This window comes from Trachemys scripta, chromosome 2, assembly GCF_013100865.1.
Source record: "Trachemys scripta elegans isolate TJP31775 chromosome 2, CAS_Tse_1.0, whole genome shotgun sequence".
NCBI lineage: Eukaryota > Metazoa > Chordata > Testudines > Emydidae > Trachemys > Trachemys scripta.
Window position 1 is genome coordinate 243,455,335 of NC_048299.1, and position 17,494 is coordinate 243,472,828.

The window sequence follows — 17,494 nt, forward strand, 5'->3', positions numbered from 1 at the left end:
GAGAAGAGCAACAAGAATGATTAAAGGTCTAGAGAACATGACCTATGAAGGAAGGCTGAAAGAATTGGGTTTGTTTAGTTTGGAAAAGAGAAGACTGAGAGGGGACATGATAGCAGTCTTCAGGTATCTAAAAGGGTGTCATAAGGAGGTGGGAGAAAACTTGTTCATCTTAACCTCTAAGGATAGAGCAAGAAGTAATGGGCTTAAATTGCAGCAAGGGAGGTTTAGGTTGGACATTAGGAAAAAGTTCCTAGTTGTCAGGGTGGTTAAACACTGGAATAAATTGCCTAGGGAGGTTGTGGAATCTCCATCTCTGGAGATATTTAAGAGTAGGTTAGATAAACGTCTGTCAGGGATGGTCTAGACAGTATTTGGTCCTGCCATGAGGGCAGGGGATTGGACTCTAGGACTGGAAGGGACCTCAAGAGGTCATAGAGTCTATGAATCTCCCCAACTCCATCAGCCACAGGCCAAACAAGCATTCCCTTCTCAGCTCATGCAAGCTTCACAGTCCCTCTGCAGGTAAGCAATAGGTACACTCCAAACCCCAAGCACTCTGAGCGTCCCCCTGAATGTCCAGCCCCTGTGCCACTAGACAGTCACAACATTCACACATCTGCTACTCCCAAAGGAATATTCACACTAGCATATCAGTTTCACCTCCGCATCATGGCTCCACTCAACTCACAGCACTTAGATTTGTTTATACTGAATTTATTTAACAAAGAACAGAGATTCAAGAAGAAGCAAACAGATTTAATAGACACAAATAAAATCATAATATGCTTTCTAGAGCCTGAACTTAACTAACAAGTCATTCTCCTGTCTCATTAAGGATAGCTTGCCCAAAGTTTCTCTGCCAGGGTTAAACAGTCAGACTGGCTGTGATCCTCCATTCATAAGACAGCTGGCAGCCTGCTCCGGCAGCCTGCTCCCAGAGCCTGCCCTTGCTGCAGTCCCAGATTTAGTTCATGATGATCCATTGTCTTCAGTTGTAAACAAGGTAACCCCTGCTGCTTGTTTGTTCCTGTAGAGAATCTCCCCCTGTAATATCTTGATTAGCATTTTGTGCACTTGAGTAGTGTTTTGCTCAGGCTGTAAATAGGCGTTCATTGTGAATTATACAATATCCAATTTACATATAGCCGGACAGGTGGATAAGCATGTCCTGCCTGAACAAAACTTGTTTATCACGTTCTGGTGACCAGTCCCAATTCAGACCCTAACTTATATATATATATACAGAGAGAGAGAGAGAGATAACATAACATATTATCCCTACATACATTTCTCAATGATTAGGATGATCAGTGATGCAGGCTTTCAATAGACACCTTACATGACACCCGTTGATAAACTATTCTGTAGACCAAAGGGATCCATGTAACCCTATGCAGCCCTGTTCCTTCTGCTAATGGGCACCAAGAGGTCCCTTGGTCACAGTTTTATATCAGGTAATTATGTATTTAGACAGGTTTTAAAAAAGTCCTATGACATACCTAATATATTAAGATTACCTGCAGAAGATCTGTTCTAATCCATATGTTAAAATACGTTTTTCTATTTTACTTTACCCTGATGCATAGAGACTGCTTTGGAAGATGTTAATACAAATTAGTGTGTTCAGAATTGTATGGAACCCACGTCCAAGTAAATATGCATCTGCCTCACGTGAGCCATCACAATTTGTTGTTCTTGCTGGCATTCTCAGGAGAGACTGAATGGATGGGGAGACCAAAATGCCCTCTCACATCTAGAAGTGATCCCCCCAGAATAGGGCTGATGCATATGGGTAGGGCAGTGTGGAGAAGCTACTATTTCCAGAACCACTCCAGATTGTAACAGGACTCCAGTGGAAGCAGTGATATCACAACCTACTGTAGATCAGTGGCTCTCAACCAGGGGGACGCGTACCCTTGGGGGTACACAGAGGTCTCCCAGGGAGTTCATCTAGATATTTGCCTAGTTTTACAACAGGCTACATAAAAAGCACTAGCAAAGTCAGTACAAACTAAAAGTTCATACAGACAATGACTTGTTTGCACTGCTCTATATACTATACCCTGAAATGTAAGTACAATGTTTATATTCCAATTGATTTATTTTATAATAATATGGTAAAAATAAGAAAGTAAACAAATTTTCAGAAATAGTGTGCTGTGACACTTTCAATTTTTGTCTGATTTTCTAAGCAAGTAGGTTTTAAGTGAGGTGTAACTTGGGGGTAGGCAAGACAAATCAGACTCCTGAAAGGGGAACAGTTGTCTGGAAAGGTTGAGAGCCACTGTGGTAGATTATTAGGCCACAGGATGGATAAAAGCTGATTGGGAATTTTTTGACAAAACGGGAAATTTAGGGGAGCTATTCGTAACTTGTCATTCTTGCAAATGGAAGTTGCATAGCTAATGTCTTTTCCAAGGTTTGTTTAATTTAATGTTAAGGGGATTCAGTAGGTTTTGCTATACATCAGGGGTCAGCAACCTTTCAGAAGTGGTGTGCCGAGTCTTCATTTATTCACTCTAATTTAAGGTTTCGTGTGCCAGTAATACGTTTTAACGTTTTTAGAAGGTCTCTTTCTATAAGTCTATAATATACAACTAAACTATTGTATGTAAAGTAAATAAGGTTTTTAAAATGTTTAAGAAGCTTCATTTAAAATTAAATTAAAATGCAGAGCCCCCCGGACCGGTGGCCAGGACCCGGGCAGTGTGAGTGCCACTGAAAATCAGCTCGTGTGCCGCCTTCGGCACACGTGCCATAGGTTGCCTACCCCTGCTATACATTATTAAAATGAAAATCCAGGAGCTGCCACAGGGTGTGTGTGTGTGTGTGTGTGTGTGTGTGTGTGTGTGTGTGTGTATAGGAGCAGAGGGGGAGGGGGTGAGTTACCTTGTTTGTTGACTGTAGGCTGTTTTGTTGTTTCACCTGGGGCCCCAAGAGGGGAAGAAACAGCCAAGAGGCCTCAGGTGGAGGGTTAAGCTCTGGCCCACCAGAAAGACATACCCCACAATGCCTGCTGGGGTGGGAGTAATTGGACTTATGTATGTGCACTCCCCATACAGCTCTACCATGGACAGATCTGTGACAGGTACAGGAACTGCCTGGAGAATAGTGATCAGCTAAGTTCCCTGTAAGCTGTGTGGCGGCACAGCAGCCTATTAGCGCCATGCAGGCGCTCCGGGAACCCAGTTGGGAAAGGGGTGCATCTTCCCCGGTTCCCAACCTGCTGTGGCCGGGGCGCCCTCCCCTGGTCCCAACTCTGCTGCAGCCAGAGTGGCCCAGCCCCAGGGTGGCACGGCCGGAGCGGCCCCAGGCACAACCGGAGTGGTACAGCCCCAGGCGTGGCCGGGGTGGCCCTCCCCTGGCCCAGACCTGCTGGGGCTGGGGGAGGGGTGCCTATCCTGCAACCCCAGCCCCAGAGTTGCCGCTGCGGGTGAGGCGCCTCTCCCTCCAGCCCAGGTGCTGCTGCGGGGAGAGAGAGCTTGGGGGGAGAGGCGCTTTCAGCAATTGAGATTGGGTCAAAATTCATGGGGCAATCAGGATGCTGCATTACCATCCCCATATATTACTGCCTCCCCATGGCTTCCAGTGCAGCCTGTTAGGACTGCATGCAAACACACATGCTAATACAGACTGGTCAAGAATTCAGCAGCCACCTCTACTCATTCCTGGCATATTTCTGGATTGCATACGAACCTCCAGCTATATTTCAGATAAATGTTTTCATAACTTGTGGGCTACATGGGCTACATTTAGCTTAAATGGACTACATTTGTAAGTGGACTACATTCCACTTCCCCCCCACTCATATGGTTCACTGTTTACATGAGGCTTGTTAAACCATTGGGGAGAAGTGGAGCGGCACAGTAACAGGGAAGGCAGTATAAGGTACATATTTTTAACATCCCTCCACATCATAGCAAGAATGTGTGGACTTCTATTAAAACTTTTTAAAAATACTTGTTCCACTGTTTCTACTCCCTGGTGTCCATTTTATATTCCAAAGGGTGGGGCGGGTTCCTAAGCCGCTAGTGTGCAATCTGCCATTAGCCACAGCTATCTGTGACTGTAATAACTTTTGCATTGGTTCATAATCCAGAAATCCTTCCCATTACTATATTAATAAAAACACAGATGGAGCTAGAAACCTACCAGGCTCTGGGACAACTTCTGCCTCTTCCATTTCGGTTGCCAGTTCCATCGCGGGCTGCTTCTCTGGGGAGACATCAAAAAGCTCCTCTGAGTAAAGACCCAGGATGTGCTGCAGCTGCTCCAGCAGCAAAGCCTCCTTGAGGACTAGTTTCAGTAACAGTCATTTTGGTAGCATCATCTGGTCCTATACTGGATTCAAGGGTGAGAAGGTCGCCATCCTGGCTGACCAGGCTGTCATGAAGCTCTGGTGGCTCTGTGCTTGGTGCAGTACCCAGCACCTGGTCAAACCCCTCATAAAAGAGGCTAGATGATGGCAAGTTCCCAGATGTGCGGTTCTCATCCTGGCTTTCTGATAGTCGGTCTTGAGCCACTTAATCCTCTCCCTGCACTGGACATGTCTGGTGAATCCCCAATGCTGCCAGTTTCTTCACTATTTCCTGGGACACATGGTCATTCCTGGAACTCTTGCTAAAATTTAACATTTTGCTCACCTTGCACCAGAGATTCACCAAAATCTGGCTATGCTCCTGTGGTCAGGAAGCAGCGCTGTTGGCAAAAGACTTCTGGTTGGTGGCCATTGCAAACACAGGAGAAGGTTCAATGTGTCTGCAGCTTTGTGGTCAGAATAAAATGGAAGGGTTAAACACTGAGCTACTGTACTTGAACAAAGAGGGTTGCTTCCATTTCCTGGGCGTCAACTGGCTATAGAGAGGATAAAGAACACCGGCCCATGGAATTGTGAGATAGCATTGTGAGACTCTCAGGTCCCAAGTCTGGGGGACCCAGGACCGAGGTGTATCACAATGCAAAAGATGGAGTCCAGGCCTGAGCTGCCATGGGGCCGGACTCGAATCTTCCACCCACTGCAGGGTCCTGGGGGCCAGTACCCAGGCCTGAGTCAGACAGAACTGTGTTAGGTGGAAGTGGGGTTTGGGCTTGAGCCTGAGTCTAAACCTAGGCTTACATTTCAGTGTAGACATACCCACAGGCAACCTTAATTCTAGTATTTCCTGACTTCTGAGTACTTGAATGTTCTTGCAACTTGGATGTTCTTCTAAGGTAGTGTGTGGTTTTTTTGATGTAATAGTCTATAAATACAGCTTGTGCTGCATTTGCTCACTTTGTAAATGGAAGATTCCCTAATGCCTGGGACATTAAAATGACTTCATTTTCTGCTTAGCAATTGGCAGATTTAAAAGTGGTTTTTTTTTTGTCATAATAAGATAGTATTTAATTATTATGGCTAGTGGCATACAGCCAGCAGGAGACTTGTGTTTGGAGAAGCATCAGAGAGTTTACGTTTCACTTTCAGAAGAGTATTAATGCAAAAGAAAAAGACAAGGAGTTCCTTCCAGCAGATCCTTATCCACATAAATGAAAGCACTTGAAAAGTTGTAGTTGTAGTACAGCAGATGATATTATGAGCCAAACATTTTAATAAGAGGGTTAGAAATAGTGTTGGTTTGTACGTTGGTTGTGAATTCATAATGCTGGAGACTGTTCCAAAGACTAGATGCAGGGTATGTGTTTCTCAACCACATTTTTTCTTTAAAAGTACCACACTCACCACACGCTGAGCTGTTTCTCTGGTTTCTGTTGGGGCCATTAGAAAAATATGGCAGTTAAATGTATATAGTCCATAAATTTAGAGGTTCATCCACCTAGTACAATGAAGACCCCTTAAATTCTTAGCTGGCTACTGCACAAAGTATACTTATCTGTAACTAGGTATTCACTGGGAAGGGTTTCACCATATGTGACTGAAGTGACATCTAAACAATGTTCAAGTGGAAAGTAAAGATTGTCGGGGATTCTTAATGCCCAGAGTCAGTCTGATCTAGAAAGCAAAAGCCCAATATAACAGCAATGAACACTACAGAGATAGCCCTAACTGCTTTCTTTCCTTCTTCCTTTCCCACTCTTTTGCATTTTGCTACTTTTAACTTGCAATTTAATTTGGTGAGAAAGTAAAAAATATTTTTTTTAATTCAGAAAGGCTGTTATTCTGCTTTTCCTGGGGAAAAAAATACTAGTGCTCAGTTTTTCTGTATTGGACTACAGGTGAATGGGCCTCAGTTTAATCTAGCTGCATGCTTATATGACATTAAGCACTGTATTAACTGAATACTGCAAGTTTCCTCATCAGTTTGTCTGCTACTCATTCTATTTCATTAGTCTGATGTAGGGTTATTTTCTTCGTTCAACAGACATATAATTAAATACTCCATAGAAGTGAATGTATTTAAAGTCATTTTATTTCTCGAATTAGCTTAACGTGATATATTTGTTTTATTGGACTCTATATCTCTTTAAAATCCACAGTATTCAACATTTTAAGATATCTGACTTACTGTGTATGAAAATAACTCTTTTATAATTTGTGTTTTATTTATATTAACTCCATGTAAAATTTTAACTGTTAAGGTAGAAAACTTGCACATGGCTAACTCCATTCACAAAAACGTAATATAAATTTCAACAAGGCACAGAAATACCTTAAGTACAAAATATTTTCAGGCATAAATATATATACTCCTTATTATTGCTTTGTTGTATATTTCACAATAACACATGGAGATTTAAGATTTCTGTGTTTGTCTCAGCTGTTGAAAATTAATTTTAGACCCTCTAGTATCCTTAACAAGCAATTTATTTTCACTTTAGTTATAGTCACCATTAACTGATCATGGTAATGACTGATGTTTCTTTTTTCAGTGCCCCATGTGTGCAGTATAACTGAGCATGGTTGTGATCACTTCTGTATTAACACCCCTGGCTCCTACATGTGCAAATGTAAACAGGGATACATTCTGAACGCTGACCAGAAGACTTGCAGCAGTAAGTTATCTTTTCTAACTTTTTTTTTTTTCTTTTTCCCATGACACATGCAAACTCTCTCACCTTCAACGAGGGGAAAAAAGAGGACTCAAGTGAGCATAAAACCATTGGAGGTCTCCAAAACAAATTAGATGGGGCAAAGTTTTGCCTCTTTTTTTGGTAAATGGAAAAGCTCTTGTGAGCCCTTCCAAAGCCTGTCAGCTCTAAGTTATTTTTTAAAAACTGTAGCATTTTACTGCAACAAAGTGAAATGGTATTTATATTTGTTGGTGTATGAAAGTCAGAGGTCTTGGAAAGAACCAAGACAGGAAACAATCATTTCCATACCAGCTCTAACCAACAGTCCATCTCGTCCAGTATCCTGTCTCAGATCATAGCCAGTACAAGATAGTATGGGAAGGTGCAATAAACCCCTCGAGGGACAATGATGAAATAACTTGAGGGGAAGATTCTTCCTAACCCCTATCTAAATCATGAGGTTTTATATCCTTTCAATAAACTGTTTAATTCTTCTTATCTAACATAATTGTGGATGTTCTTGTTATTCACATAAAGGGCTAATATATTTTTTAAATCTAAGCAACTAGCCTCCATGATGCTGTATAGCACTGGTTCCCAAACTTGTTCCGCTGCTTGTGCAGGGAAAGCCCCTGGTGGGCTGGGCTGGTTCGTGTACCGGCCGCAGTTCACTGCTCCAGGCCAATGAGATCTGCTGGAAGCGGTGCGGGCCGAGGGACATACTGGCCGCCGCTTCCAGCAGCTCCCATTGGCCTGGAGCAGCGAACCGCGGCCACTGGGAGCCGCGATCGGCCAAACCTGCGGACGCGGCAGGTACACGAACCGGCCCGGCCCGCCAGGGGCTTTCCCTGCACAAGTGGCGGAACAAGTTTGGGAACCACTGCTCTATAGATAGTAATGAGTTCCACTGGTTAATTATGCTTTGTATAAACAGTATTTATTTTTATCAGTTTTACATTTGTTGCCTTTCATTGTAATTGAATATCAAATTGTTCTTATATTATGTGAGAGGGAAGTGCCTAATTTACCTTCTCTGTACCATCCATCCATTTTAAATATCTCTATCATGTTCATTATGTGTGGTACCACACACTATGCGCGAGGCACATGTTCACTCTTAAACATCTCCATATTAAATGAAACAGTCCCAGTCACTCCAGCCTTTCCTCATATAGAAGTCTGTCAATGCCTTCTATATCTGCTATCTGTCTTCTAAGAGAGGGGGATCAGAATTGATTAAAGTACTCCAGGTGAGGGTACCAATTATTTAAAGATGATAATATATTATTTTGACCCATTCTTTGTGCACCCTATCATTTTGTTTGCTTTTTTGACTACGCTTTCACAATGAGATTTCATCTGTGGGGTCTCCCCTTCACTGTAACAAAACTTTAAGAATAATACTTTTTACTTCTACAACTTCTTCCATCCAAGACTCTCAAATTACTTTGCAAATATAATAAACTAAACTTCACAATACACCCATGTACACTTGTATGTATTACTTCTCCTGCACTCTCATGTTACACATGGGGAAATTGAAACTTATAAGTTACTTGTTCAAGCTCATGCAGCATATAGGTGTTGAATCCAGATCTATTGACTCTTATTCTTGTGCTTATCCCATTCCTCCTTTTGATGAAAATCAATTCCAAAATGTAGTTTAAATTACTCTGCTCTCCCAGTTTCCCTGCCTCAAAAAAGAAGATTAGAAAAGGAAGTCTTCTGAGACTTGCTAATTTTTTTGTCATGATCACATAAATTATCTATTCTCTCACTCCTTCCACAGCTCGTCATTTTCACAGAACAAATGTATTTTTGAAGAAATATTCCCTCTTCCCCGGCTTTCTAGAATAGATCATGGTTCCTGAAAACTAGTTGAAATTCAGCATTTTTATTTTATTTTCTCTCACTTTCACACTGCTATTCCCCCTCTCAAAAAATTGAACCTGATAACTGAATTTAATTGCTATTCATTTTTGGATAAGATCCTTTCTTTATTAGCTCTTGCTGTTTTCTATTATGTTATATGCTTATGTATCGCCAGGAACTCAACTGGAATTGCAGATTCTGGGCTCTATGGGTATGTCTGTACAGCATTTTGGAGCGAGCCTCCTAGCCCTGATCGACAGAATTGGGCTAGCGGGGCTCGCCCTAGCATTCTAATAATAGCTATGTAGACAGCCCTTTAAAGTTGCATTGTGAGTCTTCCTTGGCCAAGTCTGTTGACCTAGGTGAGAGGCTTATTCCAGAATGCTGTGTAGACCTATACCCTACTCTGCTTTCAATCTTTAGTGGGACTTCAAAGTTGTCAGTTGGAGTTCTGTGTGTGAATCACTAAGGGGAGCATTGCACAATGGCCTTTAATGTGTTAGCATTTCCACTACTGTTTCTGCAATAGCATTCTTTAGAGCCCGATTTCTCCTCATCCTGTTCTTCCTTCCTCCAGCTGTGATTCAAAATATGCAAGATTAAATTTTATATTATTCTCCCATACTTTGTCTTAAATATGTGTTTTCTTGTTTTTCCATATTTGCTTGCTTGCATGAATGCATTCATCCATCCATCCATCCATCAGTCAGATGACACTTGGTTCCAGTTAGCTAACCTCAAAAGTGAAATGAATTATGTAGTCTGCTCTCAGGATACTCCCTACTGGACATATTTTTACATCACCAAACAGTTTGAGGTAAACAGCACCATACATGCTGGAGAGATCAAGTACGGAAAGAGAAGATGTGTTGTACATCTGGTGTTAAGTGCATTGATAGAGTTGTGTGTGGGAAGCTTATACAGACCTTGACCTAGCTATTGCTGTTGGCCTCTGATTTTCACAAGCACACAGAGACAAAAACACATTCCCTACCTGACCTTTGTGCAAAATAAACCTCTGTCATGTTTACATTATCAACATGAACCAGATGTATTTATCTAAGTTTATAAGTTTAGTTTTCCATTCTTTCCTGCATAGTTTCCTTATTTAGATATTTTAACACCTTTTTTAAATTAACAAATGAGAAGTGGTGAATAGTTATGTTAGGAGAAGAGGATTCAAACAGCAGCTGGCATATTTCAGAAGAACTGATAGTTTGTTTTCTTTATTGTGTGCCATTTTCCTGTGAGAATGCAGCAGATTGGTGACTCTCTTACTGTTAAGACCCCTTAAATTAATTGCAGTCAGCAAAGTTTTACTGACTTTAATGCAGACTGGAAAAGATGGTAGTTCCCCTGTATGTATGGATGTCTTTTTGACTCCTGTATTTGATACATTTCATCATGAAATTGTTAAATTAACATACAGTTTTCACAGAATAATTTCCCATTAGAAAGAAGGACCCATCTCCTGCATGTAGATCTTAAATTATCAATTTAAGCAAAAATAGCCAGCCATTTCTCAGAGGACTTGTTTACATGGCGAGTTACTGCACGTCTAACCAGGATGTAAATTTACAGCATACCAGCTAGCCACACAGTAATGTTCCATGTGGACAGTGTACAAGGCAGTGAAATTCTGGAATGCGGCCTGGCATACTACACTTTCAAATAGTTGTACATCAAGCCTCACTCTGAGATTTTACTCCACTGTAGCAGGGTCCATACAGGACATTACTGTGTAGCAAGCTGGCGTGCTGTAGATTCACAACCCGACTTGCCCTCAGTGACTTGCCATATAGACAAACCCAGAGGATTAGGGGAAAATGCATTCTTTTGCCCATATAAAAAATTCTTACAATTATTTTGTTGACTAGTGTCTGTATAGAGGATGAGAGCCTACTACTGCTACCATTTACTTGGTTAGTTCAAGTGCCAGAGGTCTGTTCTGAAGATCGAAAGGTTCCGAGCCTGCTGATTCGAACCATGTGGGAGTCAATATTCTTCCATGTAATAGAATTTCTGTTTTTTTTTTTTAAACCTAGAAAATTGTACATAAAAACTACATTAAAAGAATAATATGTTTGCAAATTCAAGCCCTCAAAATTAAGAAAATGCCAGTATTAAGGTTTCCTGTGCAATGATTTCCATTTGTAATATGGAAAAACAATACCACATTTCTCACAAGGATGCTGTGAAGATAAATTGATTAATGTTTGTCAAGCACTCAGATAGTATAATGATGAGTGCCGTAGAAAAGCCCATGAGGAAATTAATCATTCTATCTTCAGAGTAAGGTTTGGATAGTTTGCAGTAAATAAGGCATTGGGACCACATGCTGAACAATGAGGATAAAATAAAATATTGAATAGCTAGCTGTTCAGTGAGTACCATGCATCCCATGCAGTGAATAAGGTGGGATCTTGTGGGAAAGAAAGTTTGTGATCATGTAATTAAAGACTGTCTCATAGTTAGTCTTGGAAGAACTAGCTTTTTATCGGTAAATGTCGATAAATGTCTATTTCACCATACACACACAAACAGACGGAAAAATATTTCCATCGATGATAACTGAAATTTACAGATAGGCAAAGTAAGAAAAATGCTGCTTGAGATCTTATTAGAGTTTGATTTAAGGCTGTTTACTTTTTGACATGTGATGTTAACAGTTTGTGTTTTAATAGTTTAAAAGCTTTAACTTTTAAAATCTCAACATCTACTGTCATTAAATAAATATTGTCTGACCTCCCCCCACATAACTTTGTGCAACTGTGAAAATTTAAATACATAAAAAATAATTTTTAAAAATGCTTAAAAATAAACATCAATATTATCTGTTGAAATTATACAAAAATAAAAACATTTTCTGCCAACCTACTCAGAATGCATATACACAAGAGGTCTGAATTACAGTTCCACATGCATTCTTAATTCTGGCACTTCCTAACTTTTGAGTGCTTCATTCTGCAACTCTAACAGTCTTTTAATGTAGTTTTTATATAAGATCACTTAAACTCTGGCCTCCTGGAATTACATTTTCATATAACATAAAGCATTGGATTTCTCTTCTTAAACTGAATACAAACACATTCTGAAGTGGTAAGTAGAATGTTTCTTGTAATAAATGCAGAAAGTATTAGACGAAATCATTCTTTGCAGAGTGACAATATTGAATTTCTGTTTTGTCGATATTTTTTATAGTTTTATAAAGCTGATGATGAAGTACAGTTTACTGTAAGATATTCCCACAGCAAATCCAAGACATCAGGGTTCTGAGTCACAATGCTGCACTCCAAGTTATTCAGAACCTCATGGCAATAATGGGGATAAAACCTGGTATGTCATCCTGCTACAGAAGCTCAGATCACTTCAACAAAGGATAGCCGCTGTCACCAGCATAACGTCTAGGACAGCCATTGGGCTGTTCTGATTAGTAAGCGTACACATGTACAAGTTAATTAGAATACAAACTATTAGCTTCTTTACTTAGGGAAACTTTATCTAAAACAAATGGGAGTTTTGCCTGAGTAAGGAATGCAGGACTGAGCTCTGTAAAACAAATTCTCAAAGAAATTTAAATCCGTGGATTAGTGCATGAGAATGGAGGTTCTTGTAAAACAGCACAAGCTTTAAAGAATACATGGTATGTTGGTGTGTATTTAGTAGGAATATAGTGGGATCACTGTAGTACATCAACCCTTTTCAGATAGTTTGCAGTAAATAAGACATACAGTACATGGTAGCATGCCTAATGTACCACAACTCAAAGGCAAGCATAAATGGTGCATGAGCTGCTGGACCCTATGGGCTCCAGCTCCTGGTGGGTTCACTGCAATGCATGGCTCAAACAAAAATATGATTGACAAGGGGTGGCAGAATAGGTCACAAATACGCTAGGTATGCTAGCTTCAACAGTTACAAAGAAACGACAAGAGTAGTCCCTAGCTTGGCTCCTAGGGGACATCCAAAAGAAGATATGGGTTCATCTGTCCCACTGGTGCCCCTCTTAGTCCACTCCACCCCTTTGACTAGAGGTAATTATGTATCCTGCAGGTCTCCCAGTCAGGGTGCAGTCCTGGGGTAGGTTTAATTGGGGACACCTTTGTGTTGTTCCTCTGTGCTGATGCAGCAGCTCCTGGACTGCTCCCAACAGAACACTATTCCCCCTGTGCTTGGGTGGTGTCCAACTCAGTAGTCAACTCTGGGGCAGCTGTAACGTTCCATGCGCCAGCTCTCATAACCCAACTGCCTTCAAATGATGCACTGCATCTATGACACCTAACCCACTCTTGAGCAACAGTCCTCACAAATGCCACAAACCTTTTCCTTTGTTCTGCTGTCCTATGACTGCTCAGCACATTCATCGCAGCGACAACATTTGTAATTTTGAGACCATCCATATAAACTTGCCTGCGACAAGAATTCTGATGCCTATTTACAAAAGCAGCAGCAGAAGGTAAAATACTTTGTAAAGCTTAAAGGAAATCAAGACAGTAGAATGTAGCTTACTGCATGTCAGCAGCTAACAATAAAGTGATGGGTGTTCAGAAATTCTCAGGATTTCTCTAGCACGTTGTGAAAAGTCGTAGCTCACTGTGTGACAGAACTGTACCTTGTTGGTTCATAAAATCACTGACTACTGTCTATGTTGTTTTTACATTATGTTGAAATATGTTGCAGAATGAGGTAGAGCTGTAGTCTGAGCAGGGGTCTGAGGCAAAAATTTATTCTCTCCATGTCTTCAGACAAATCACCTAACCTCTATGCCTCATCTTCTTCCTCTGAATCATATATTGATTCCCACTGTGTTTGCACCCTTTTTTCCCCCTTAATGTTTCACAGATATTTGCACAAGCAAATATTGGTCCTATGACTGTTTGAGGGATGTGAATTTTGGCTCACTAACCAAGATTTGTTTAATCAGGAAGTAAAATGTTTTAGAACTAAACTGAATTTTGAGGGAATAGAAGTAGTTTGTAAGTGTTATCTAATCAGGGAACAGGAAAACAAAACAAAACAAAAAGGAAACAAACATGATTTTTGTGAACAATCACATAACTTGAATAGTGAATTCTGACTATTTACTAATCAAGTCCATACCTGCTATAAATAGTTGGAGAGCAATCCTTAGGCTGGGATTTATTTCCATTAATTATTTGTCAAACAGTTTTGAACAACTAACATGTCTGTAATAACAGTGACACTTCACAAACAGAAAATATACCAAATTAATTGTTCATAAAAAATAATTTAATCAGCACAGGCTCCAAAGAGTGTTCTAAGGATTAATTAGTTAATATTTTTCTTTTTTCCCCTCTTTGTTAACAGCTATGGAGGAGGGTGAGGGTTGAGGTGGATATATTTATGGGCAGTTCTATGGTTATATTTATTTTGTGATTTTTAATTTATGAGACAAATGCCCAGAGTATAGGCACCTTTAGTTGTATTTTATACATTTGAAGAAATAATAAATATTTGTAACATGCTTTGAAGATGAAAAGTGCTTCTGGTATAGAAGTGCTAAGTATTATTATCTGTTCACTCAGGGTACCTAATACATGTTGTGAATATGTAAATAGCATTAAATTGGCTATAACTGAAAGGTTTGGGAGCCTTCCATTGGAGAATCTTGAGATTCTGCATTAAACACTGAAGTGATGTAACAGCATTGTGCCTGGATTATACATCTCTCCCTCTCTCTCTGTGTATATATATATATGTGTGTGTGTATCTTGCAGGATAGCCATTATGTTGTCCTTTTGTGGAGAAGCAAACTGTTATTTCACAGCATAATATTTTCAAAACAGTATCCTAAACTTTGAAAAGCATTAATGTCCTGTACATTAGTTTCTGGTTTAACTTTCTATTTCTATAAAAGAACTGTTTTAGCAAACAATGTTCATATTGCATTCATTTTACATTGTGTTTGTTTATTTAAATTAATCCCTCACATTGTTCTTGAGCTATAGATAGATCATCATGTTTATATGTCAAATGTACTAAATTAAGCAGTGTTGCTGATCTACATTTTTTCTATTGAAATTTTACATAAAAACAAAGAGCCTTTTTTCAAAATTAGTAATTTTTGTGAGATTTTTTTATTTTAGAAATTTTCTGTGTTTTGTTTGACAAAATTGAAAAAAAATGGGCCTTTTTCTCTATTTTTGGTTTTTCTATTTATTGGTTTCCTTTTTCCTTTCTCCCCTTGTTTCCTTTACCCTGCACCCCTTTTGTCAGTGGGGAAAAGGAAAAAAAGAAAAGGAGAAGGAAGGAAAAATGTAAAACCAAAAAATGAAAAAAAAATGAATAAATGAAACATTAATTAAGTTCAGACACCTGCAGAAGATTTTTGTTTTGTTTTGTTTTTTTTATTGCAAAAACCCAAACAAACAAAAAAAAAAAAAACTTTTATTTTTTGACCAGTCCACTAGGGCATGATCCTGCTACATTCAAGTAAATGGGAATTTTGCTATTGATTTCAGTGGGTGCAGGATCAGGCCCCTAAGCAGTATGTGGTCACTCTTGAGAGCATAAAATTTTCAAACTTTGTCCAGGAAACATGTGCTCTTGATTAGAATGTGTCATTCTCTGATGATTTATTCATATCTTCCTGAACAGCGTTTTCAATATATAAACCTATGCAATATAGAAGGTAAAGGAGTCTCATAGTCATGTGATTTTTTTTGCAGCCCAGGACCTATGTGCTGTGGAGAAACATGCCTGTGAACAGATCTGTGTGAACACACCTGGGTCCTATGTCTGTCAGTGTTATGATGGCTATGGGCTCGATGAAGATGGAAAGAAGTGTATCGGTAAGTATTATCTTAGAAATTCCCATTGGCACACAAGCCAAAGAGATGGGAGACAAGATTCAGTTCTGGGGGGCTGGTTTTTGGAGGGGAGAGAGTTTGACACGAACAACCTGATTAATTTTGTTCCAATCTCATTGACTTCTGTGACCAAATTTTGCAGTCAGGATAAGTTAAATAGTATGAAAGATTTCTACTAAATATACAGTACAGCCACAAGCCTTGATAGAAAATTCTCCTTTCTCACACAGATTTTAAGCATAACATATTGTATATAGCAACAGAGGGTCCTGTGGCACCTTTAAGACTAACAGAAGTATTGGGAGCATAAGCTTTCGTGGGTAAGAACCTCTTGCAAGACATCTGAAGAAGTGAGGTTCTTACCCACGAAAGCTTATGCTCCCAATACTTCTGTTAGTCTTAAAGGTGCCACAGGACCCTCTGTTGCTTTTTACAGATTCAGACTAACACGGCTACCCCTCTGATATTGTATATAGATTTGTTGTTAAGGTTTTTTTTCAATGAACTCTGAAATAGCAAAAAGTTGAAAAATTGCTCCAACTAATTTCACACAGGGTTATGCTGGCATTTTGAAATCAAGTACCTGATTTTCTATTCGGAATCCATGTGGGTTGTCAGAAATGCATTGCAATGGTAGTATTTAAACTGATAGCATAAAAACAAACAAAAGCATAGACACTACTCTCAGAGTGCTAGTAATACTACTGTAGGGTTGCTATCTCTTCAGGTAGGAATCAGATCCTGGGAAAATCTGGGAGAAGGTAGACATTCCTTGAAACATCTGTTTCCATGCCAGGATATGCTGAGGAGGTTTTCCACATCTGTTTCCAAGGGGTGGCACTAAAAGATCAGTATGTAGTGGTTTGTTGTGTGAAACTCAAGTCATGGGTGGATTTTGGGTGGGGCATGGGGGGCACTGCTCCCCCTCCCCCCCCCGCAAATGGCAAGCCTCAGGGAGGCAGCCTTAGTGTGCTATATAGAGAGTTCTGCAGAGGAGACAGGAGACTGCTCCAAGCTTATGCCCTTGAGGCAGGCTGGGAGTCAGAATTTTGTTTATAAACAGAGTGGTTAACAGGTGATTAAGATAAGAAAGGGCTGTTAGGATGTTTCCTAAAGTTAAATATCTGTTCCAAGCTTGGTGAACTGCAAAAAGTAAGTAGCCTAAATGATAGAAAGTAATTGTAGATACGGGAATCAGGACAAGCGATGTAGGAAGTTCGGCTATACCAGCGAGACACTACCCCACATCCTGTGTAACTGCAAGCCCCATTCCAGAGCCTGGCTGCTGCAGCATAACACCATCCAGAATCGCCTAGTCAGAGCCATCATGCCACCCATAGGGAAGGTGGCTGTGAACTCCGCCATCCCCAGAACTGACAGCCAACTGCGACCGGACATCGTCATCACCAGTGAGGACCAGAAGAAGATCATGATGGTGGACGTCACAGTGCCCTTCGAGAACAGGACCCCAGCCTTCCGCAACACCCGAGCTCGAAGGGTAGAGAAATATGTCCCTCTAGCCAAAACCTTGAGAGCTAAGGGTTACCAGGTTCAGATACATGCACTGATTGTCAGAGCCTTAGGCACATGGGACTCCAGTACTAAGAGAGTGTTGAGAGAATGTGGAATCGGTCAGCGCTACGCTCGGCTGATGTGGCAACTCATGGTGTCAGATGCCATCAGGTGGTCGAGGACCATCTACATAGAACACGTCACCGGACATCGGCAATACCAGGCGAGATGAGCTGGAGTGCCGATGAGAAGCGAAATCGGAAAGTAACCGA

General features: G+C 40.4%; 1 protein-coding gene across 7 annotated transcripts in view; it reads left to right on the forward strand.

The window, feature by feature from the left end:
- Positions 1-17,494, forward strand: part of MATN2 (matrilin 2) — a 103,754-nt gene that overhangs the window by 37,483 nt on the left and 48,777 nt on the right. For all 7 annotated transcript variants that reach the window (XM_034763346.1, XM_034763350.1, XM_034763345.1 and 4 more), the window contains exons 4-5: positions 6,868-6,990; positions 15,570-15,692. In XM_034763346.1, coding sequence (XP_034619237.1) covers positions 6,868-6,990; positions 15,570-15,692 — 246 coding nt within the window. The remainder of the gene's footprint in view (positions 1-6,867; positions 6,991-15,569; positions 15,693-17,494) is intronic.